Source organism: Diadema antillarum, unplaced genomic scaffold, assembly GCF_040938485.1.
Source record: "Diadema antillarum isolate AM-2024a unplaced genomic scaffold, OU_Dant_1.0 seq00000846_RagTag, whole genome shotgun sequence".
Classification (NCBI taxonomy): Eukaryota; Metazoa; Echinodermata; class Echinoidea; order Diadematoida; family Diadematidae; genus Diadema; species Diadema antillarum.
The window spans coordinates 213,980-240,393 of record NW_027271720.1 but is presented as its reverse complement, the minus strand read 5'-3'; the positions used below and the strand labels follow the sequence as shown (position 1 = coordinate 240,393).

At 39.8% G+C, this 26,414-nt stretch overlaps 1 protein-coding gene across 1 annotated transcript; it reads left to right on the top strand.

The window, feature by feature from the left end:
- On the top strand, positions 1 to 26,003 carry LOC139740286 (centrosomal protein 43-like). The gene is made up of 15 exons (XM_071650866.1): positions 1 to 81; positions 2,580 to 2,688; positions 5,198 to 5,286; positions 6,273 to 6,428; positions 7,213 to 7,233; positions 11,996 to 12,052; positions 12,384 to 12,454; positions 13,663 to 13,724; positions 14,698 to 14,798; positions 15,913 to 15,929; positions 16,157 to 16,327; positions 18,294 to 18,445; positions 22,363 to 22,534; positions 23,146 to 23,269; positions 24,356 to 26,003. The coding sequence occupies exons 1-15, from the start codon at positions 1 to 3 to the stop codon at positions 24,449 to 24,451; spliced, it is 1,479 nt and encodes a 492-aa protein (XP_071506967.1). The 3' UTR covers positions 24,452 to 26,003.
- The last annotated feature ends 411 nt before the right edge of the window (positions 26,004 to 26,414 follow it).

The window sequence follows — 26,414 nt, the reverse complement described above, 5'->3', positions numbered from 1 at the left end:
ATGTCTGCAGATGAAGACACAGAACTGAGAGATCTCGTTGCTCAAACCCTCGAGAATAATGGCGTTTTGGGAAAAATACGAGTAAGTCTTCATTCTGTCCTATAACACGACAGTGCAGTGATGTTGCAACGGCAACTGTGTGCTCTATGTATGTATGTATGTGTGAGATATTGCCAGTCCCTTACGTTCAATAATGTGTTATGTGATTAGACACTAGGCCCTACGTTCTAAAGTTAGATCTAACGTCGTTAGATTTAAAATTTTATTATTGTAAATCATAACATAACGTTACATTTTACATGTGTAGATAAATTTACCCCTGCCCTGGCTTGACCCATTGACACTGCAATGCAAAATCAATATGTTTTGTGTCTAAGCTCTGCCTCTGCTCTGGTTCGTAAAATCAGTCGGGGAAACCCGCTCATGAGGACCGCTCCCGTGTACGAGGACTGCCCCGCCTGCGTGTTTTTTTTTAGACGGCGCAGATTGGGGACCCTACAAAATCTATTGGGGACCCTATCCCTACACCTAACCCTAATCCTAATCCTAACCCTAACCATCAAACCCTAACCCTAACCCTAACCCTAACCCCAACCCCAACCCCAACCCCAACCCTAACCCTAATGCACTTGTCAATGTAATGACGCACCCCACTACCCCCGGACATGGGTGCGTCATGGTCATTTTTTGACTGACCACACGGGGTTTTTGACGGACACCACAGTCACTTTTTTGACGGACATAACGCTGCAAGTGACGAACACCACAGTCACTTTTTTGACGGACAACACGTTGAAAGTGACGCACACCTCGGTCACTTTTGTGACGGACATCCTCGGTACATTTAACGCACCCCCGTAAATACTGAAACGATTTTTGCATACGTTTTATTCAAGCAATTTCATTTTCTTTTGGTTCGTACACACAATTTGTAAAAGTTTCGGCAAGTTTCCCTTACCATGTAAGCACCGGCCGTATTGTCATTCACCGTACATCACGCTGCTGCTACGATATTCCGAACAGTAGTATGTATTCTGTGCATGCAATCCATACATGACAATCACATGTTCCCATGTGTGCAGAATGCGCTGTGTGTGCGCGGCCATTGCTAGTGCGGTGGATGCATACTGCTGCAGCGCAGGTAGGTACACACCACGCCACGGCATTCATATTCCCGCTCGAGTACTGCGTAACTACAGCCTAGTCGCGGTACGTAGAGATCTTATTCGCACAGCTAACAGCGTCGCGCGCGCGTCTGGCCAGCTGGTCGGGCTATCCCGCGAGCAGAAAATAGCATGCGGCAGGCTGTTCTTCTGCTGCCGTTTCGACAGGAAAGATTGAACTAAGTTGTTACATCGCTGAACAGTCCCTGGTTTGAGATTGAGTATGCATGATTTCATGGGTTTGTTGGAGGGAAAATGTAAGGAGAAAGGGTTGCTTTTAAATTCTTTGCTTGCCAGATTCTGGCAAGCATTTTTTCCTCTTATTCCAAAACGCTTCCCGACTTTGATTTTCACTTGCCGCGGGAAAGCGCTCACTGTAATTTCACCCGCGGTACGTGTATCCGGGACCGGTAGCGTGCAAAAATGCGTGCAGTTTTCCATAGCCAAGTAACGTACCATGACGCACCCCTCGGTTCAAAATAATGCGTGTTATTTTCCATAGCCAAGTGACGTACCATGACGCACCCCTCGGTCAAAATTTTGACCGACATTGATGGGATTTTGACGCACCCCTCGGTCAAAAATTTGACGGACAAAGCTGGTAAAATGACGAACACCTGGGTCACAAATTTGACGGACCAAACGAGGAAATGACGCACCCATGTCCGGGGGAAGTGGGGTGAGTCATTACATTGACAAGTGCATAACCCTAACCCTAACCCTAACCAAAAACCCTAACCCAACGTTTTTCCCATAGGTTTAACACGCGCCATGCCCCAATCTGTGCCGTCTTAAAAAAAAACGCGCCCCGCCTCATGAGGACCGCCCCCACGCCTCATGAGGCCCCCTATTCACTTCTATTCATCTCACATCTGATGTATAAATTGTCGCAACTTTGCACGGTGATTTTTTGTTACACACACATGTCCACTATCCATGATGAAAAGAAGAAAAAATCCTATCTGTTTTTTTTTTCAAAAATCGAGTTTTAATCAACCGATGCAGAGCGCCCATTAAAACACTGTGTTTCACCTTCGTGAAAAAAAACAAAAAAACAAGCAAACAAACATTTGATTTTGAAAAAGGAAATGAGGAAAAAATGTCTTCATTCCAGCCAAATCCAGATTTTTTTTTTTTTTGATTTTTTTTTTGTGTGTGTGCAAAGACGTGAGTACTGTTGGAAAGTAACTCGGAAATACTAGGAATCACAGGATATGGTACTGTAAGTGAGAATTGCATGCAATTACCACAATGTATCATTATGATTCTGTGTGATAGTCCTATTTTACCTTCAACCTTCAAACCTCCAAACCTTCAAGCAACACATCCCCATAATCCTCTTTTCCTTTTGTTTTATGCTCAACAAAAAGCTTACTGAGACTAGAAAGATAACATAATCTTTTCTTTGTATCTCAGGCAGAGCTCAGAGCCAGCGTGTTCCTAGCACTTGAGGAGCAGGATGCGGGAAAGAAGAACTCACCATTCGTGAATGAAAATCTGAAGAAGTTCTTGGCTACAAAAGAAGGTAAAAATGTAATCCAATTCAAATTTTCACACAACATACCAGGGTAACTGCAGAAAATGAGCTCTTTGCTATTTATGCCCATTTCCACCATTTTAATTTTCTTTGAAATACAACCATTCACTTATTTGTAACACTGAGTTCTTGTATCAGTATTTTGTCTTTCGACAAAGACAACCCACTAAGTTTTTGTCTTGTCAAGAGTGAGGCAATTATTCATATACAAATGATGCACAGGATAGAGTGCGTTAGTGTAGGCGTATAGTGCACTCGAGGGTATTTACAATTGTGAAACATGCACGAGGCGAAGCCGAGTGCATGTTGCACTACATTGTAAATACCTGAGAGTGAGCTACGCCTCCACTAACGCCACGAAATAATCCTGTGCATCATTTGTTTTATAAAATGGGTCGAAAATTCGAAAACTAACAGCATTTTTCAGCGTTTTTCACGTACCTTTGTGGGTCAAGACGTCCGAAGATGTTCGTCCCAAACATTTACGCACGTCGCACTCGGAAATCCCGCACATACAGTATAAGTATGATGGGGGGTTGGGTTTCCGGACACTTAAGTTCCCGCATGAAAACTTACTTATTTTACATAGAATATGCACCCTTTACCTTAAAGACATGATATAGACTCCTCATATAGGCCTACTAGACAACATACTCTGAAAACGGCGTGAGAATTAACCTGCTAAATCGTTGGATTTGCCCTTCAAAGTGACTCCATGTACGCGTCCGGTCCCACAACGCTTGGTCTACTGTACTGTACAAAGTGTACGTACGTAAGAGTATCCGTACGCCACACATGTTATGCACAAGGGAAGAAAGGCCAGCCGGCCGGCAGCCCGAACTAGAAGTTGTTTACAGGATTGACAGCGCGTATGCATGCAATTCAAAGGAGCCGCCGTGCGCACAGACGATCGGCAATAGGATTTAACACGCAGTGCAATGGGACTAGAATAAAGGAAGCACATGTGACTCATTTCAGCGCTTCCTATTGGCTACATTCTTGAACCCATTTTATAACATGTTTTATAGTATGCCTCATTTGGACGCATACACAAATTAGATGATTTCCGTCAATTGAGAATGTTGAATTAGTGTACCAGCAACAACCACAATCTTCCTCTTACATGTATGTCCAATACTCTGAGACGAAAATATCACAGGCAGCAAGACACTTTCAGCATGCTACATTGAAGAGCCTTAACAGATGTATTGTACATGGATGTATAGCATTGTAACTGTTGTTTGAATCATATAGCATGTGTAGCTTTGGGATTTTAAAGGTGCATGGTCCCGGTGTTTTAGTCAAATGCGTACGCCGGCGCACGGAGCAAGTTTCCTATAGAGACCTACGCTGTCGACTCCTCTTTAGCGCTTACGCTGTGGCCCACTTCCCCGAGTCCAAAGAAGTCCGATTCACTGTAGTCAGTGGTCCGATCACAGTTCGGCTCATGATTCGGCTGAGGGGGATGACAGCTTTAGCAAACCTCTTTTGTGATGTCATAATAACAAGCACATATGCAGGCACCCTGGCATTACTACAGACTGCGCGATGCGCAGAGAAGACAACGAAGGCAACGTTACTTAGCAAGACATACGCACTTTACTCTTGATGACAGCTTAACTTCGGTAATCTTCGTATCAATGCTGACGGTGATCGGCAGTATCATCAGCAGTGCCATCTACACTACCGGGACTATGCACCTTTAAAGACTGAGTGAGAATTGTACATAACTACATTGTAGGCCAAAGTTATGCAAATGAGTGGATCATGTGGGGATGATAGATTATCAGAGCCCAGAGCTAAGAATTTCCACAGATGTTGATGTGATATAATGGATGGCAAGAGGTATCATTTTACTCAAATGCAAAACTTTAGATCTCTTTTTGATAATGAAATGATTGAAAACAGTCTAGAGATACAAAGACTTTTCACAGATGCTGATGTACTATGATGGATAACAAGAGGTGGTTTTGAGTGGTTTTTTTTATGTAGTACAATGTATATGCACCAGTACTGAAATGGGTCTCAAAGTTTTGACATTTTGGTGTTTGCACATTTGTTAAAGAAGCTTTATTTGTGCATGGGCTTCAGTGTATGCACTTAATCTGCTATTTCAGCTGAATATGGGCTATACTGTAAAACGAGGAATGTTCGCGTGCATTTTAATTTCGCGAATTTCGCGAGCGCCAAGATTCGCGAAATTAAAATACACGCGAAACTTCTTGTCTACACTATATGTATTGAATGCCAGTGGCATTTCGCGAAAATTTCATGCCGCAAAAAAAGCCGTCGGCTCCAATTCGCGAAAAATTGATGCCGCGAATATATCATGTTTTACAGTAGCCATTTTCTCAGATGGAAATGAAACAAACAAAAATTACACTGTACACTATATACAATGTATATGTACAGTGTATCAGTATGTGTGTGCGGGATGTGGGTTTAAGCCAATGATATTATACATTCTGTCGTTCTTTCTTTTATCTACAAATGATAGGTTTCCAAACAGCTGCCTTGGTGAAGGAATTCCTAGAATACTTTAATCTTGATTTTACGGCAGCTGTCTTCAACCCTGAAACAAACATTGTAAGTATGCATCTGAAGTATTATAGACTTCCTACTCAGATTTTTAATTCAACACTCTCAAATTATCAGAAAGTTTCAGTTTTTCTGCTCTGTGATTTGTGTAAGGAATTCATGTTGTTGGTAAATTGCCATCGCTGTGTTCCATTTAAACTTTTCTTTTATGTTACGTTGAATATGAAAGGTTATTGTCAGGATGACTTTATGCTAAGCTTCACTTTGAGTATCTACCCCCGTTGGCTAGTTACAAATTGTATGTGATTTTCATGTAAGGCCTGTTTGTGAAAATGTACCTAACATCAAGATTGAAATCAAGCTAAGAGAGAATAAAAAAAGCCCAGCAGTTTCTAATGATTGATTATTCAAACAATCAAACAAAACAAACAAATAGATAAACAAACAAACAGAAAGACAAAATGAAAGTACACACACACACCTAAACTGGGGACCAGTCAATACTATGATAAGTGGTTTAAGAACTTCCTGTGTGGCAGTGCAGCCTTCACATAAAAAAGCTATGAACCCAGTTTATAGGGAAAATAGTTCTTCGTTCATAATATATGAACATGTGTATGTGTGATGTTAATAGCCATGTGTCTTGCCAACTTAGGGCTTTCCTGGGGAACAAAGGAGGTTTTGGATAAAACTAAAGATATCCATAAAGCATCTGCACCTAGAAAATTTAAGGAGAAAAAAACCCTTAAGAGGTGTTATCCCAGACTCAAAACAAGTGTTCACACCCAAAAATTTAGGGAGAAAACCCCTTATACGATGTTTTCTTAGGCTCAATACAAGCACTCACATCCAAAATCTATGGAGAACACCCCTGAAGAGGTGTTCTTTTTGAGGTGTTCTTTTAGACTCGAAACAATCACTCACACCTAGAAATTTCTTAAAAGGAGAAAACCTGTCAAGAGGTGCTGTCCCAGACTTGCAAACCAGTATGAATGCACTATTGAACTTTCAGCGTAACTCATTCCTGAATTTAGGGCGAGGCCTATGAGGGTAGAGATGCCCTGGCGGCAGAACTGAACATCAAGGGGGAGGACAAGACGCGGGGGAAGCCGCTGCTCTGTGAAGTCCTCCGGAGGAGCCAGGACGGCGGCGAGCCCAAGGGCAGACCGAGGGCGGGGTCAGAGGCCGAGGTGAGTTGTGCAGTCTGGTGATGCGGGGGATACTCAGATTGGGATGATATTCAGTTCCATGGCAACAGGCCACATCCTAGGATCCTTTATGTGCGTTGAATATTAGTTTAAATTGTTGCACAATACAGTTGTAGCTTGCTACAAAATGTATGATTTCACACCCAGTAACAAGAATGCTGACACATTTTCAACAATTGCGCTGCAAACAGAACTACATGTACAATCATAAACATGAAATATTTGCTTCGTGTATATTTTCTGTGAATTTTGTGTGCAGCTGAACTATTTAAGAAGATCACAGCACAGAAAATATCTTGTGGGGATGTTACATTTGTATAGAAATACTCTCATCGACAAAATTCTGAACATGTGAAGCTCACTGAAAATGATCCAGGATGAAACATTTTTTCTCTCACACAAGTACCTGTAAGTTTTCACCTTTCGGTAGCTTATGATATTCAAGGGAAGTTGAAATAAATTTTACGTGATTATCTACAAGTGTATAGTATGTGTCAAGTAGACAATGCCTGTATGAAGCTTAAAGCAGATTAAGCATGACGCTGTTTAAAAGAGACAAAGCAGTGTTGACCTCTTTGTATACCAAAATCCGAATTGTAATGATCCAAAATGCCAGGAGTGTATTTATTACAGTGTTGGTAAGGCATCGGTCCTTCATACAGATCCAAGTAAAATGTTATGGAAATGTTGAAGCTTAGGGCCTACATCATGTTGGTAAATGATCTATCCTGATTATGCAAACACCAATGATCTCTTCTTTTTGCAGGATGACTTTGTGATTCCAAAGGTAGACCAATATTTCATGTTCGCCTTTGGCCCATAATGCATTTTGCCACAATATTTTCTTTCACTAGACATATTAGGCGTTTTTACATCAGCCCAATGTTTCGAAATAGCGCGCTATTTTCTGACTTGGGAAATTAACCCGATCACGAAGTAGCGCGCTATTTGATAATGTGATTACAAATTAGCGCGCTAATTTTATCGCTCTGATCAAGAAAATTTCTCAAGTCCAAATCGGGAAATTTCCGAAATTGTGGGATAATTTGCGAACTAGCACGCTATTTGATAATGTGAAATCGCCTCAAGAAATTAGCACGATGCATCCCATTATGCCTAGCGTGTTTTTTTTTTTTTTGAAAGCGCACGCTCTACTGGTATACCCGACACTGTTTGCGCATGGTCAGCTGTCTAATTAGCTCGAAAAAATTTCGGGCTAATTCTCTTCTAGCTGATGTGAATAGGAAATGAAATAGCGCGCTAATTTGCGATCGTGAAAAATATCTCGAGCTTGGATTTTTATCGGGCTGATGTGAAAATGCCTTTAGTTGCATACATTTGCAATTTGCATAATATGATACACTTTACTTTGTATAGTCCCATCCGCAAATATGCATGCTTCCCTGCTCATGTTATGCATAAAGTTCAGGCAACTGAGTGAAACTCAATTCCATATACAATTCAAGAAATAGTCAAACCATGGACCTACTATACATGGACTAGAAACGAAGGTCTTTCTTTGATCCCATCATCACCGCCGCCACCCGATTATATGCATCTTTACGAGTACATTCAGGTGCTTGGATAATGACGATTATGCAATCGTGCATCGTCACTGACAAAAGAACCGTTTCCCTCATTGCGGTCTTATTTTGCTGAGGTGCCTTTTCAGACTCAGCTGCCTTTGAATAAACACGGATGAAAGGGAGCAGCAAACCCGAAACATGACATTTTTCCTGTCGCAAAATTTGAAATTACTGAAGTGGACACTTGTGGACAAGCATGTAACATGGCTTAGTCGTGTAGGACATACATGTCATCTACAGTTACTGTCCATGTTTACTCTGGAACAATGTGCAAAATATGGGGGAAATATATTACAAATCACAACCAACCTGTCAAAATGATTGCTTACCCTTGTCAGGTACGCGCATTTCGCAAATGAAATTATGTGAGCGATCCCAATGTACACTACAACTGCACATATGCATTTTTCTTGATTTAAGATAATTACTATCTTCTGCGCATGTAGTTTTTAGATTTCTCAAAGCATCGTCTTGTTTTTATCCTGGCTGGTTGTCGGCGGTGATGATAAGATCAAAGCAAGAAAGCACGCTTAAAATGGTTTTGTGACACTTTTGACAGAAACAGGTGCATGAATTAATTAATGAGCGATGAGTGTCCATGTATAGTAGGTCCATGGTCAAACCAAACAAGAAGGAAGAAATTATTTACAAAAAAGCTGAGAAGAATCATGTTTTAGATCCATAGTCTTGAGTCTTCTTTATGAGATTCTTTTGAGATCGCAATCTTAGAATGAAATTTTGTTGAGCATACAACTTCTTTTCAATCACTTTCAAAAGAAGGTGTTCAGAGAATATTTGTGTGCAAGCCATTTAAAGAGTTGTGACTGATTTTAACCAATAATGATGTTTCTTTAAAAAACATGTTAAACTCCAGGATTCCATCACTTTCTCACATTTGTCTGATTTGGTTAAAACTTTTTCCCTCCTGTTTGTGTCATTTAGTAAATTTTAGCTAATTTGAAAGCTGAGTGGAGTTTCTCTTTAAGCTTTTATGATACATTGTCTTCCATCCTGTTTGAATAAGTAAATTGCCTATTAAAGCAAAGCTACTATTGAAGTAGATGAAAGAAATCTCAAAATCATTTATGTAGTGCAAACTGTCATGAATCTTGATTTTACAAGTAGCAATTTAGTGTAAGATGCATGCTTCAAAATTTGAACAGTGACGCAGTTTTGATATCATGTCAAATACATGTATATATTGTTGTTTATTAAGTGAAAGTAAAAATCCTTGATAAGTTGAATTTCAGAGACTTGCTCACCTGTTTCATCAATTATAAGAACCACATAATAAAAATGAATTAAAACATACCATCAAAAATTGTGATGATGATCAATCACATCCAAATATATCATTTTCCATCATATTAGGATCTTTACATCAACACTTTATGCACTGGATACCATTTCATCATTATCGTCTTTTTGTTTCACAGCAATTATGTATTTCTGCACAATTTACACTACTGTATTCTTCATTCCAACCATAACAACTGTATGCATTAATCATATTCATGGTGCTACAAAAGACCGGTTTTCGAAAGGAAATAAAGTTATGACCCTCACAATATGAAAATCAATTTTGTGATACAAGTTCTAACAAAGCAGAGCAAAAGTTGTCATCCATACGAGATATTCAATCCCTCTTATATCTTGCACTCCACTTAAAAAGTGAATGTAAAAATGTAATCTGTGAAAATCCACTGTTTGTTTGTTGTCATTGTTGTTTTCTTCTTTTTTTGCAGTCAATGCATATTAGTTGATTGTCAAAAATGTCTTTGCTTGTGATTGCAGCTTGATAGGGCATCACCTTGCTTGTGACTTGGTCATTTTTGTATTTTTAGTAATTAATGCAAGCAAATGTTGCACACAGTGTAAAAATGCTCACTTTATGCATGCATCGTAATGTTACTCAAATTTTTCCGCCTCTCAACTTGTTTCACTGCAACGCCATGCCTACATGTAAAGCAGAGCGATCATCGTATATTATGTCCGGACGTATATTATGTCCGGATGAATGTCACATAGGCAGCTTACTTTTGTACATTGTGGATGCAAAAATTGCATGTACACTATATACATGTGTTGCAGTATGGCAGGTAAAATGTGTGCATGCATGAGATCCTATGCGGCTTACAGTATTTGTCCCCCTTGTGCTTTACAATGCACCTGTTTGTGTAGAAACCGTCAAGACGTGAAGTCTTCCCACCCCCGGTAAGGCTGATGCTGCCATCTCCTGAGTGCAGAGTATTGATATAATTGGTGTTAACCTACATTGTATAACCTTTGAATTGAACCTCTCCTGACCATAGTAACATTTAACATGTGATGAAGTAGAGTGGCTTACAGTAATCATAATGATAGGTTTGTTGTGATGTGGAATTTCATATGATTCAATAACCTTCGAGCTTTTTGAAAATCTGATGCTAAGGTCTAACATGTCCTACCAAATGATATGAAACCGAAGGCCCTACACGTTAAAGAGGTGGAGGCCTTTTCTGATATTTTCATGACAATTTTGAAGCATTTGATGGCATGTAATAAATGGACTTTTATGATAGAGTTCAACTTCTGAGTTCAGTGAGATACATGTAATCTGTATCGTGAGTAGTTTAATGGAGACAAGTAAGTAAATGTAGATGACATTGAGTGTATTAATTGCTTGTCCTTTGCAGCACATTAAGAATTTGATGTTGAGGATACTGATTTGATAAGTTTGTATGTCAGAAGAAAAAAAAAACCTGATTCAATACTCAATAGGCAAGCAGAAGATCACTCAAAAGCCTGCCCTCAACATTAAAACACAGCTCACTACTACTCACCCCTATTTATGCCAGGGACTTTGGCCAGTGTGTACAAGGCTGTGGGGTTTTATGTGCCAATCGGGATTATCTGTTGAGTTTCAGGGTACTACAAACCCAATTGCCTTGGGCAACTATAGTTACATTCAGACGGTGATCCTTAAACTCGAGGATAAGCTATCTTTGAGGATAAGCTCTGTGGGATGCCAAGTATTGCACAGACGATTTCTTTACGAATTCGACTGTTTGACACTTGGCACCCCATAGAGCTTATCCTGGAAGTTAGCTTGTCCTTGAAGTTAGGATCACCATCTGAACATAACTCATGTAACACCCACTGTAGGGGCAACTGAAAAGAATGAATTCTTACCCGTCAAAGGGATGGGGCTCTTGCCCAAATACCAGTTCCTTTTGAGGGCAAGTGGGAAAGCGTATAGGTTTTCGTAATGTCTTGAATATGCCTGTTTTTACTAGTTCTGATCGATAATTTTGTGATTATTTGTTGTATTTCATTTGCACACCCTGTGTAGCTTGAGCATAGACTTCAAGAAACTATTTAGCTACATACAGCTGTATGCAAAAGTTATGCTATAGACTAACTGTAAATTTCACTTTGTGTGACCTGCACTGTAACATGTGTGTTGTAAAGCTGTTGGATTTGACTCCAGAGTGCGATAACTTAGCTGCGAGAAAAGTAGCATATTATACATTCATGAGTTATTCCATTCTTCAATTCTTCTACAAAGTCTACAGCCAATAGCTGTGATACAGTGTAGCTCTGAAAAAAAAATTGAGACTTTAGGTAAAACAGAGATATTTAGCTCCTTTTATATGAGGTAGCAGCTGATAAATATGAAGCGCTCACAGATATTCAAGCAAGTAAAAATTGACACCCCTGAGAAAAGAATCTCCCTATTTGTAATTCATTAGAAATCTTACCATTGCCCTTAACATGTACCTGTATGTTTTCTGTTGCACATTGTTAATGTAAATTTATCAACATCAACTACAGTTTATTGCTTGACAGAAACTGACTGTTCGTTTGCTTTGATGCATAAGTGCTGAGTATGCTTGAAATGACAGAAATAGTTCAATTTCTAATTCACTGATATATTGTGTAATCATTTTTGCTAACATTTTCTTGTGTGTTTCACTCAAACAGGACCTAACCACTGCTCAGATCGCAGATGCCAGAGATAAATTCGAGAAATACGACAAGGTGAGAAAGTTTGCCAGATAAGTTACACTGCAAGGGTGCATTTTCTTTATTCAGAGATTTCACAACAAAGTCATTCCTGCAGTATGTCTAATGAATGATAATAACAAGGGAGTCAAGAATTGTACTCATTAACTTCATCAATAAGAACAGCTCTTTGTTACACAAATATTGAAATTCCTTGTTTGTATCATGCTATGTATATACATACATGCATCTAAAGAGTACCACAAAAGATAATAATATTTGGATAACATGTATATGAATGACAACACATTCTGCACCATCTTCACAATAACTTGTGCATGTTTGTTTTGTTCGTCGCTTTCCCCAGGATAAGAGTGGATCCATCGACAAGAATGAGCTGCGGAGTCTGTTTGTGGACATGTTTCCTACCTTCCACAGGTTAGCATGTAGTGCTAAATGTAGACACTGAATTTCAAACACTGAAATAAAGACCAAGATAAAGGGAGTATTAAAGGAAAGGGGGATGAAGGATAGAGGCAGTTACTGCTGAGTCTTTTTCCTTTGATCACCAGAAGGTTTTCTGAAAACTTTGGACTATATGTCTGCTTGTCATGAGAAGAAAATTTAAAGCCCCATTCAGGAATAATTTTTTTTGCCTTTCGAGATGCATGTAACAAACAGATAACTCACTGATTCTTTTTTTCTATCATTAACCTCTATGTTTTTCATGTGTGAATTTTGGTAGCCCTGCATTAGCAGCCAGACCTTTAGCATGTGATGTAAGGTGCAAGATGTACCAAACTTTCGTAGAGAGGAAATCCACTCCACAAATAGATAAACTTCAAAAGAAAGAGAAAAATATTCCCTACAGAGTGACACAAAAATGACAAAAATCGGATAAGAGATAAGGAAGATAGGACATTTTAAAACTTCACATTTTTTCTGAAAACATTTCTTGACCAGTCCTTATGAATATTCATATCAGCAAGTTGACGATGTCATGCTTTCACAATTTCTTATCTATTTCATACACAGAAATGACAAAAATCTGATACTTCAGTTGTATAAATGTATATAAAAACAGAACAAATATCAACTCTAATATATCTTTTTATGGGAACATGCTTTTTACCTTTATTAGCTAAAAATTTTTTTTTTTCTGAATTTCATATATAACATACATTTAACCTGTCTATAGCAGTCAACCGAGGGAGACCAAAAGTGGCCATCATAGACAGGTTTTTAACATGCTTTTTCTTGGAGGGAATTGTTTTTTTTTTTATAGTGGTTGTAAATGGCGGGTGGCCACTATAGACGGGTGATTGCTAAGACAGGTTTGACTGTATGTTGTGACATGGTTGCTATCAGATTCAAATATGCTTTTTTCAGATGTGGATGATAATTTACCAAAAGAGGAAGCTTTGTGGTTTTAAACTGGGATTGAAATACAAAATCTTTCTACCCTGTCCCTCCAAACATTTACTTCTTTTTATTCCCATATGATTGAAAGTGCAGAACGTAAGTAAAGTATACTGTACATTGATACTTCTGATGCTATTTAAAAAAAAATTTACTAAGTCATATGAATGTATTTGTTTATGTATTTTTATTTTACCCATTTTTTTTTTTTTTTGTTTGTTGGACAGGAACATGCTGGAAAGATATGTCAATGATGAGTTTCGGGCAGGAGACCGGGATTTCAGTAGTGGTATGTATTCATACAGCAAATAATTTTACAGCTGTTATTTGCATGGGGCTTTAATTTTCGCAAATTTTGCAAATCACTGTTGGGCCGCAATATGAACTACATGCAAAAATATTCCCACTTCATGCACTCAGGTTTATACTATTGTACATGTACACTAATGAATCAGAGTGAACAGACAGGCATTAGTGTACTTATGATAGCCTCGGTGTCAAATCACGAAAACGACATCTCACAAAAATGTCTGTGACCTCCTCATTAGAGAAAATATCTACACAAAAATAACAGCTTTAGTAGTATGTTGCTATTTTTAGCTGTCTGACATGAGCTTTGGAAAAAACAACTATTTTGTTTTTCCATGATAAGCAGTGCTTGTAGAGTTCTCATAAATGGTCTTCTACAAATTTGTTGAAGATTTTCTTGAGTTCTGTATCGCAACATTGTGAAGTGCACCAAGTGTGGATTCCAGCAGCTAAGATGCAGTTATGCTGTTTTATGACAGTAATAATTTAAATGATTATAGAAACTGGGGGTATAAACCATTCCCGCTCTATTTTGATAATCAGTTCACAGGGAGGCACAAAAATTTGTAGTGTGATTGCATATTTCTGAAGAAATGTTGTATATCATTTCCGGATATTGTGGTGTGATTTTGATCTTAAAGTTTTTTTCCAGGTATACCCTTGCACAAAACCACAATTGCTGTGAAATCAAAGGTGTATAAATGTGTGATGACTTGTAAGAAGGGACATTCTTCTATCATTGGGCACATTTTAAATATAGGGGTTGGAGGACAACTACAATGTATCCCTGGACATATCCCTGTCAGTACTGCTAATGTAATGCCCTGCTACTACCCTCCAGAACAATTTATCCCTAAGACAAAAATCCCCGCAGAAGTTTCTTCATGGACAAGTATCCAATGACACCCCATCGTCTCTAATGAAATTTGTGTTTTTCGCCATCCACATTTCAGTCATCGACTTTGACGAGTTCCTGGCCATGTACCGGAGACTGTTTGTCACATGTCGCAGCGTAGTGTCACATGACATCAACGACATTGTACCGTCCTCAAAGGTAAGGTTTGCAGAGGATCATGGCCAGACTTCAATTTAATTAAATTTGTTTATTCCACATGCTATAAAGAATACAAAAATTCACTTTTATACACATATTGCACATCACGTTTACATGGGAAACAGAATATCTGGGTGCGTTAGAGCGCTCTCCTAAAGCGAGCTGTACCGTATCGTACCCGTGCCGCTCCTAAAGTGTACTGTACTATACTGTACTGTACCGAGCTAAAAGTGGACCACTTGCCGATGTGCTCCAAAAGCATACCAAAGCATACCAAAAGTTCGATGTAAAGCATGAACGTATCATGCACATAAGTCACAATGCAAAGACATCATTCTCTTTGTTTGGGACAGCTGTAAGTAGTTCAAGCGCCAGGTGGTTGACATTCTTGCTACAAACAAGTATGACCTTTTCTAAAAATAACTAATGAGGTACGTTTTCCCGACAGAGCACTCGAACGCTCCAAAACTGGCACAGTTTGGTACGGTACGCTTTAGTTCAGTTCGCTTTGGTTCGCTTTAGATCGTTCAAACGCACCCCCTGAGATGCACTTTTGTAGCTCCTCTATCCACATCCAGTAGAAGGACTTGTATAGATGTTTTACTTGTAATGCTTTTGCAGTGCTATCAAATCATGCCAGAAATTTTGAAGCATCACACATCAAAGCAGCTGAAGCCAGGAACTTCAAACTTTACATCCTTGCCATGTTACTTTGGTATTACTCTCTTATTCTATGAATTTGTGAAATGACCCTTCATTCAAATTTTCCCTCAGAAGCGCAATATTCTTCTTTACCTATTTCAAGTATATTAAAGGTTGTATGCTGTTATGCTATAAATTATGTACATTTTTTATGCTTCTTTCTGATTTAAATGAATCATTTCTTTTGATAGCAATGCATTTGATGGCACTATCTTTACCTTTATGTGTGGTTAATTGTCTTCATGTTAAAAACTATTTTTAGTTCCCAGTTGTAATTTTCTGTGAAATCTCCTGTTTGTATTTCACTGTGCTCTTTAAAAGAGAAGAAAAAAATCCAACTTATGGTTTTGTATACCTCATGTGTACTATCACTGCCATGTAAGTAAAGAAATGATGAAGTAGATGTATAAAGAGGTTAAAAATCAAATCGTGTTGTGGCAATGAAGCAAATGAAGTTGTCATAGCAAAGTTGAAAGCCAAAATTCTGCACTCTGAGTAAGCAGTTTGAAGCGGTAGCAACCATTACTGATGGTTTGATTTTTAGTGGTATTAACTCATTAGAGAATAGATAATCCATGTCTACATGCTCGTCCTTATCATGTTACCTATTTGTGTTCCATCTGACACCTCATCCAGCCAACCCTGGTACCTGCCAGTGAGATCAAGAAGAAAGAGGACAGTATCAAGAAGGCGGATGATGATGACATCTTCTCCCCCTTGGCCAATAGAGGGCAGGCTTCAGCAGCCAAGGGAGGCAGTCTCAGCGACGACGGTGACGCATTCTTCGACGATCCTCTACCCTCGGGCAACAAAGCATTTGGAACGAGGTACTGAAGCCAACAGGAGCAAGTGTCTTGCATTTGTGCAGAGTCTGCTATTAAATGATAGTCTTCCCGCCCACACTTGCTATTGTTCTACCTTGAATTTTTGATAGCTGGGGCCTGTTTCATAAAGAGTTGCGATTGATCTTACACTCAAATTATTGAGCGTAACTCATTGAATCGAGCGTGAATGTAAGTCCTGTTTCATAAAGACACACCTGATTTCAAGAAAACTCGAGCGTAACTCTTGGTAGATTGAGTGTTACTTGCGGTCAATCGCAAAGTTGTTTATGAAACACAATTTGGGATTGATTTTAACTTGCACTCAATCTTTATGAAACAGGCCCCTTGTCGTGTAGAAGAAAGATTTGCCTTGGCATTGGTCTTCCTTCTCATTAAAAAGATTTCATTTTGCGGAAGTCAGTATTGATTGGCTATATATGATGCGATCATAGTGTATATCATGTTTTCTGGACTCGGGTTTTTTTTATAATGAGACAACTTTTCATGATACAGTGCACTCCCATTATAACGAACATGGCTATAACGAAATTCTTGTCACAACAAAGTAAACATTCAGCTCCCCAAATAATCATGAACATATCTAAATGTATTTTACTGTTAGGATATAACGAAATTTTGATATAACGAAAGAAAATCACCGGTTCCAAGGACTTCATTATAACAGCAGCCCACTGTATTCTTCATTTTTAGCTCACCTGAGCCGAAGGCTCAAGTGAGCTATTGCGATCGCTCTTCGTCCGGCGTCCGTCGTGCGTCGTGCGTCGTGCGTCGTCCGTCGTGCGTCGTCCGTCGTCCGTCGTGCGTAAACTTTTTACATTTTCATCTTCTTCTTGAGAACCCCACGACCGATTTTCACCAAACTTGGCAGGTAGCATCCCTAGGGGGATAGGATCTCAATTTGTTCAAATGGGCACCATGGCCCACCTGGGGGGCCCCAGGGGGACCCAAACACCCTAAAATTAAGGAATCTTTAAAAATCTTCTTCTCTAGAACCAGAAGTGATAGAGCTTAGTTAATACTATGAGTTAGTACATTGATGACTGTAGTTTCAAGTTTGTTCATGAGGGAATCAGGGGTGCCCCCCTTGGGACCCAGGGGAGGGAGATGGGGAGGGGCCCTAATGGGGCCTAAATTGTACATTTTCATCTTCACTTTGTTATCCCCATGTCTGATTTTCACCAAACTTGGTAGGTAGCATCCCTAGGGGGATAGGATCTCAATTTGTTGAAATGGGCACCATGGCCCACCTGGAGGGCCCCCAGGGGGACCCAAACCCCTAAAATTAAGGAATCTTTAAAGATCTTCTAGAACCAGAAGTGATAGGGCTTAGATAACACTATGAGTTAGTACATTGATGACTGTAGTTTCAAGCTTATTCATGGGATTGGCGGAATCAGGGGTACCCCCCCCCCCCCCCCCCCCCCTTGGGACCCAGGAGAGGGGATGGAGAGAAGTCCTACACTACAGTTGTAATGAGGCCTGAATTGTACATGTTCATCTACTTCTTGAAAACCTCATGATGAATTTTGGCCAAACTTAGCAGGTAGCATCCCTAGGGGGATAGAATCTCAATTCCTTCAAATGGGCACCATGTCCCTCTTGGGGGCCCCTAGGGGGCCCACCTCCCATCCCCTCCCCCCCCCCCCCCCCCCCACATTAAGGAATATTTAAAATCTTCTACTCTAGAACCAGAAATGATAAAGCATAGTTGATACCGTGAGTTTGTACATTGATGACTTTAGTTCCAAGTTTGTTCATCATAGATCCAGGGCTGTTCCCCCCCCCCCCCCCCCCGCCCTGGAGTTGGGGGGGGGGGGGGGTCCATATGCAGACCTAAGTTTCTAATGTTCTCACTTAAGAGTGTGCAAGAATGCGTGGAAGGGGAAATTGCGATACTCAGGTGAGCGCGTGACCCGCGGGTCTCTTGTCTTCAATGCAACCTATGCAGGAGTTCAAAGCAAGCTCCGCCCTCGTCTCCGCCCCTCAGCCCATCCAAAGCAGGAGCCCTGAGTTCACTCAGCAATGCCCCGCCCCTTGTTGGGAGTGGCCTGGGATCACTGACAGGAGCTCCACCAATCAGCCCGGTTGGAGGTGCCAAAGGTCAGCATACATATTCATTGGAGAGTCTCAGTTATGAATTGCTAATTTGGTGCCAGTTTATGTTATGGACTTCATTTCTCTGTACAGCAGCGCCATTTTGTACAGTCGTACTATTTTGACATTTTTCGTTCTAACAAGCTGACAACTTGTGTTTCATTTGCAATCAATCTCAACTCCATTAGCAGAGGATATGAATAAACTCATCAGTCCCCTTATGCAATCTATTTCATTGGATGGCCATTCATTACCCACGCCGATGAAAATCGGCAGGGGGTTATGTAAAGGGTTCCGTATGTTTGTTTGTTTGTTTGTTTGTTTGTTTGTTTGTTTTTTTGTTTTTTTGTTTTTTTGTTTGTTTGTTTGTTTGTTTGTTTGTGTACAAGATAACAAGAGAACGGGTAAACGGATTTGCACGAAATGTTCAGGGAATGTTTGGATAATGACAGGAAAGAATCGATTAGATTTTGGTGATAATCGGTTGACCCTTGCAAATTCTGTGTGACCTTGAAGTTTTGACCCCATGGTATAGTGACCATTCCGAAAATTTCCCGTTTCTCACTTTGCGATTTTCCGCTACCATACGAAGACATAAACTCCCCAACGATCCGACTTCGCTGCTCAAATGTTCGTAAGAATTCCGAAATTTACGTTTAGGCCTATTTGAGGGACTATGTCCTTCTAGATTTATGAAAGTTCGTTCTCCGTCATCACAAACTGGCCCGTATTTTGATGATTTTTCAAATTAACATTGATTGTTTTTTTCGTTGGAGGAGCATTTTGCTCGGTCGCAGTCACACTGCACGATATGCGTGCTCAATGTCAATGCGTGTGCAAGGCCGCTGAAAATGCATCGCGCTCTACACTGTTGGTGCAAAATTGCACCGGGGACGTTGCGGCGCTCGTTGGTGGCCGAATACTGGTGCAGTAGACATTTGCATTCAACCCTTGCATTGAATAATTCCCGTAGACACTAATCATAGGGGTAATTGCCTAGGGGGTACGTAAATTTTGTTTTTCTTTTTTGCTTTTGTGGATACCATCAAAGATCGTACACTCATACGACCTTTGATATTTGATGATTTTTCAAATTAACATTGATTGTTTTTTTCGTTGGAGGAGCATTTTGCTCGGTCGCAGTCACACTGCACGATATGCGTGCTCAATGTCAATGCGTGTGCAAGGCCGCTGAAAATGCATCGCGCTCTACACTGTTGGTGCAAAATTGCACCGGGGACGTTGCGGCGCTCGTTGGTGGCCGAATACTGGTGCAGTAGACATTTGCATTCAACCCTTGCATTGAATAATTCCCGTAGACACTAATCATAGGGGTAATTGCCTAGGGGGTACGTAAATTTTGTTTTTCTTTTTTGCTTTTGTGGATACCATCAAAGATCGTACACTCATACGACCTTTGATATCATCACACTCTCGGCTTGCTATAATCAAAATATCCCGCAAGAAAACGGCGTATTTCTCGATTTTTAGCGCTTTTTCCGCGACCCGTCGCGTAGACAATACTCTTAAAACTGGACTTAATTCGCGCGCGCTTGGAAAAGTTCCGATTCTGCACTTTTGACGGTGGAATTTGGGATTTTCGATGGATTTTTGGAGGAGACTTAAGGACTTTCCTGTACGTGAATGAGTGTTAATACCGTATGTGTAATTATGTGATTTGCGTGTGATGTGACTGTAGAACCAAAGATCGTACACTTCAGTGTACGATCTTTGGTAGAACTCACTGGCTGGTGATAAAGCACACTGGCAATTAAGTGGCCGAATTCTGGTAGATGACCGAATGCACATTATGTTTACCCCGACTTTGTACTTAGGCGTGGGTCTGCCGCCTTTGACGGCCCCTCTCTAGTTTTGTATGAAATGAAGTTTTATCAAGCGAAAATATATGATTTTTAGTACCATCGTATGTTGAACAATAACCCTGAAATAGCACGAGAGAGCATCTAGAACCGTAGAGCTTCCAGGGTCTTAGACCCCGGCTGCATTAAGGGACTTTATGCTTCGCGCTCGTGATGTGCGCTTCATGCACATCAAGTTGGAGTCTCCAGTTTCAGGCAGGAGAATCTCCAGATCAGAAGGTGCTTGGGGTTGGAGTCTCTGGGGCAGTCATTTGTGGAATCATTCAGTTTTACTTAGAAAATGAGGTGTGAGGTAAAAGAGATGGTCACATAAAGTACCAGCCCTTCCAAACAAGCTACTTTTGATAAACATACCATTTTGAATGATATCATTGATCTCATTATAGACCCTCCTATAAGATTTAATGCCAAATGTGAATGTTACTGTGCAGGGAATAGATAGTAGAAATAGGAGAATGCCTTTGCAGGCACACTCGGGCCAAATTATGCTAATGAGAGCATATAATGTTATTCAGATCATAACTGGCATCAAATCAAGCATATATCAAGTCAAACAATGGAGAGAAGAAAGAGCAAAGACTCAGAACATTTGTCAAACATCTGCTTGTGTGAGTGTTCATTGTATAAGATTAACTATTTTTTATTTTGATACGGATAATGAAACATCTGATTGCAACTGATTGACAAACTGCCCTTCATTGACATAAATGATAATTTATCAACATCAGTGAAGTGCAATTTGTCAATCAGTTGCAATAAAAACCACTCGCCACAGGAATTCATTACTTTGAAGAAACGTGGTGTTAAAGGACAAGTCCACCTTCATATACATGTGGATTGAGTGAATCCAGCAGTATTAGTAGAAGCCATCAGTGGACGTTTGAGGACAATCGGACAATCCGTTCAAAAGTTATGAATTTTTGAAGTTTCTGCGCAGTCACTGCTGGATAAGAAGACTGCTATAATAGCTTGTGATGTCACATGTGTACAATGATATAAAGAAAATATTAAGAAAATTCAACATAATTTCACTTTTCTCACATAATAAAAGGACACTTGACTCCCCTCCTCCAGAAGGCAAGGGGAATAATTTTACCATTAACATACGTCAGTGACAAGTCAAGGAAATGTACACTTTTTTCAAAAAATAAAATTTTGTGAAATTCTATTTTCCTTATATCGTTCTACGCACGTGACATCATACACTGTAGTAGTCTTCTCACCCAGCATTGACTGCACAGATACTTTAGAAATTCGTAACTTTTGAACGGATCTTCTGATTTTATCCAAACTCTCACTGATGTTTTCTATTAATATTGCTGCATTCACTCAATCCACATGTATCTGTGACCCGCTACAACAAAAGGATCCGAAAGTCAGGGAAGGACAGTTTTCTGAAAATTGCATGACATTATTCCCTTACTCTTCTACTTTAATTTCATATATAGCTCAACTCATAAAAGTACTCGGTTGTGGAGATATCGATGATTTTATTAGCGCATGTCAAGTGGTTGAGGAAATCAGAGTTTCGAGAAAAACGCCTCCAAAGTTATCCTTTCAATGCTATCATGATCAAGAGGAGGCGAGACAGTTTTCAGCGCTTGACAATAGAAGGTATGCTCCTAGCAACCTCTGCGATGTTCATTCAAGCTTAGCCCCAGCAGTCTGCGCACGACCAATCAGTAATTAGGATGCCACGCACTGACCAATAAGATAACTCCCTCGTTGCTGGGGGCGGAGCCTAGCTGTGGCGCTAAAGCCAAATCTTCAGACACGTTTCTGTTATGTTGAAAGTCGGAAAATCATGGCCCAGAAAAACGCTGATTTCTTGCCTTTCCTTTGATCATTTAGCTTCAAAATTTCGGCATATAATAGACAAAACATTAGAGTACAGAATTACGCCAAAAACAGAAATCCGACTATTTTGACCAATTTTGATGATACGTGACTTCAAACTCGATTTTCTCGGCTCAGCCGTCAGCGACATTAGGATCCTTTTGTTATAGCGGGTCACATATGAAGGTGGACTTGTCCTTTAATGAGCGTCTGGTCTCTTGATTGCAGGCTCCCGCAGTCCAGACTGGGGCGATCTGGAGGAGATCGACAACAAGATCTCCAAGCTGGGCTTCGATCTCTCGCAGAAGAGCGAGGCATCGAACAAGGGCAAACCGCTGCAGAGCGATGCCAGCCAGGACTACGAGGATGACTTCCAGAGGTGAAACTGGAATAACTTTGGGTGTCTGTCCGGCATCACTGACCGGCATGGTCCTCCTTGTCCTTATGCATGCATACAAAGGGACTTTATAATCATTCAGTCACTTGTGACCACTGTTTAGACTGAATTGTCAGTTTAGAACCAGAAGGTGTTAACTCCATGAATAATGTACAGTAGTAATGCCCTTTTGATTGTCAAAAGGTGATATATAATTACTTATCTTTAAGTTTGGTATATAAATGAGGTAATTACATATCAGCATGAACTTCAGGCTGTATTCATTGTGAAATGGCTCCATAGGCTGTCCTCTGTGTAGATGCAGGAAATAACATATAATTCATGGAGAAAATCATTAAGAAATACCTTTAAAGATCTACATATGTACAATATAATTGTAACGTTTTACACTGAGGATTTGTCAGAACTTCTGGGTACAAGTTGTTGAATGAATGGCCTCTGAATTTCCCGTGCAAGCTGTGTTAAAGTGTATTACTTTATAAACACACAAAGATTCAATGTATTGCATAATATTTCTTCTTCTTGCCCTTGATGGATGTTTAGAAAGCCCAAACACCAATATCATGTTTCTCGCCCTCAATGATTAATAGCAGCTCACAGGATAGTCCGAGCCAGACGCCAAGAGGGACGAGCAGCCAGAGAACGAACAGCATCACGGAGGAGATCTCAGAGGAGATCTCAGGAGATGACAGCTTTCTTGCCAGCAGCCAAGAGAATGTGAGTACAGTCTGTAGGTGGACTTTGTTCCACGCCATGTACGGTAAAAGTGGAAATTTTTGCGCATTTCGCACAACCAGACGCTAGCGCAAAAATAAAAGCATGCGAATATTTTTGCATGCCATATGTTCCAGTAGTTAATGTCCTGACTCCGCGGAATTAAAAACACATGAAATCCATCTTCCCCGGCCGGGCGCAAAAAATTACTCGCGCGAAAATATCCACTTTTACAGTACTCTAAAACCCAAAATGTTCACATGCACTGTAAATTTTAAAATTTTGCAAGAGCCAAGATTCGCTAAATTAAAATGCACTTGAAAGTGCTTGTCTCCGCTATAATGCATTTGATACACCAGTAGCATTTAGCAAAAATTTCATTCAGCCAAAAAGGCGGTCGGCTCCAATTCCCAAAAATTTCATGCTGGGAACATTTCCTGCTTTACAGTATACTCAACAAATTTTAAAGGTCATGTTAAATTTGAAGGGTTTTATTGCATAACGAGGCTACCTCCATTCTTGTTATGTTGTGATATTTGCAATTTTACAAAAAATAATAAAAAGCAAAGAGAATGATAAGAAAATATCGACATTTTTAATCATAACTACAAGAATATTCTTGTTCTGTTACAAGTGAGGTATCACTAGAATGGTTTAATTTAGCTCTATCTGATTATGGTCTTACTTTAAGATGCTTTAAAATAGCACGTGGCCCATTTTGCAATGAAACTCTTCATTTGTTCATAAAGCCAAGTGTTCCAAGAGGTTTATTGAGATAGCATGGACTAATTATGTTTCTAAATTGTACCACGTCATAAGTAACGTTTTTGCCATGGTTTGATGTCAAATTCAAACTTTGCTGTAATCACAGAGCCAAGGAGATATCTCTGTTGGATATTTCTTTTTCTTTACCTTAATGTTGGTGAAATGTATAAAATATTGATAAAAAGAGTCAGACAGTCCAAAAGCTGGTTTAGTAACTACTCACATAAATGGCCAACTTGACAATTTCAAAGAGCCTTTGCAATGACTATGCTGAAGGCTGCAAAATCCTAGACCATTCAACTCTCTCTTTGCCCACATCCCCAGTTCGATGATCAGACTTCGGATCGCACCGTCTCGCAGCTGAGCCAGAGCGGACCTTTCGACTACATGGAGGAGGTTCGGCCGCCCGCCGAATTATGACAGACGCCGGACGGGAGCCCTCGTGAGGCCAGCCCCGGCAGCAGCAGTCTCTATGGTTGGCCGGTGTGATGGCTGCGCTGTGTATCGAGAACCAACTTGCATCAAGGTGTGGTTTTAGGGGCTGCGGCCAGAAGTGGTGGAACTTTTGCACTGAGTGAACAGCACAACCGTGTGCCCCAAGCGAGTGCATAAACATTGGAAATTTACATCCAAGCACCTATGATTCCACAATATGTCAATGTTTTTTAAAGTAATTCTGATGAGATGCATATTTTGCGATAGATGCGGGTTGTGTGTGATTTCAACAAAACTTGCATGCCGTGATGTGGATATGTCATGTTTTCACATATGTTATGTTTGCACAGGATTATGGTAAGGGTCTGCTCAGCCTTCGTGGCATTTTAGCTGAAAGTGGAGAGTAGTTCTACTCAGGCTCATAGAATACCATGATATTGTAAAGGATGTTGGTTTAGTCAAATGTCTATAGAAAACCATTGTTCCACATGTGTACTTTGACTTGTGCATAGAATTAGATTAAAGCACAAGCTTGAATTATCTCCCACAATCTTATTTTATGAATGAGAGCACTTGCCGCAAACTACTTTTTAGATGAATTACATACAAAACCAATATGCTCTTAATTCCATTATCCATGCATACAATACAAACAAGACTATGGTTAATAGAAATCTTATCTGTGATCTATGACCAGAAAGGGTCATATTGATCCTCCTAAAGTTTATTGAAGTTAGATACTTATCAAACCATTAAGTTCACAGAAACCGTGTTTGTGTGATGTGGTGTTGTATCTTTAAATCATGTTTTTACTGTTCAATTTTTTATTGCTTTGCTTCATATAGTAGAACGAACAAAATTCTCCTTCATTTGAGTCCCTGGTTAAATTCCTAAATTTATTCCTAGTTCTCAAATTGGCAACACATTTAAGAAGATCAAAATGTCTTCATATGGCAAACTGCTGTATATTTCCTTCTGATGTTGTCCAGATGTAATGAGTCTAATGAGTTTCATCCTATCTCTCCCCAATATAAGATATGCAGTGAAACTAAGTAGTGCCAATTTGATGATGAATACAGAGGAAGCAAAAACCGTTATGTCTGGGACAACACTAATGTGGGCATAACCATCTGTGTTTATGATGCATAAATCATCTTTAAAGTTGGTGTGTATTCATATTTATTAAACCATGGTGACTGTTGGCTGTAAAATATACGTACCTGTGCTAACCACTGCTTCGCATGAATCTCCATCCAGCATCCGGACTGTGTGATAAGAATGCCTTATCTGTCTGAATCTTTTGCAATCCAATGGTAACTCAGAAGGGTTTGATATCCGCAAGTAAAGATGTTTTGTAAATTTTTTGTTTAATTCACATTTCTGTGAATGATTCATCATTGTGTCTTCCACGAGTTCAAGATATGACATACACGGTTTCCAGTATATGGGACTCGCATCATAAGCAACATGGACTGAAAATCAAATTTGTTCCTATTAAGCCCTGTCCCCTTTGTAGATCCTTTTTGATGATTTGCACAAAAATGATGTGATTGGTGACTTTATTTTGTGTGGCCCCAATTAAGAAAAAATTGCTCATATGTGAACATCATGCGAGCACTGGACGAAGAGTTTTAGAACTTTTCCAAACTTCTAGTCAGCGACACTATATCACTCTCTGCAGAGAGCATTACTGGGGTCACCTGTAAGCATAAATCAGGAATGTCATGAGTGAAAATGTGTGACGCTGTCTTGGGAACCACAGTAACTATTTTAAAGAACTGTCAATTTTTGTATGTTCTTTGTGTTTTATGACCAGACTGTAACATAAGAACTCCACAAGAATTTGTATTTAAATGGTATGCTGTAAAGATGGGCTTATGACATAAACAATGGCAAGTTTGGTCATAACCTTGCATCATCAAACCCCACAAAATCATTCACAAGGGTT

Coding starts and splice junctions, on each gene's coding strand:
- LOC139740286 (XM_071650866.1), top strand. CDS start 1: ATGTCTGCAGATGAAGACACAGAACTGAGAGATCTCGTTGCTCAAACC. Junction 82..2,579: donor GCGTTTTGGGAAAAATACGA/GTAAGTCTTCAT, acceptor TTTGTATCTCAG/GCAGAGCTCAGAGCCAGCGT. Junction 7,234..11,995: donor ATGACTTTGTGATTCCAAAG/GTAGACCAATAT, acceptor TCACTCAAACAG/GACCTAACCACTGCTCAGAT.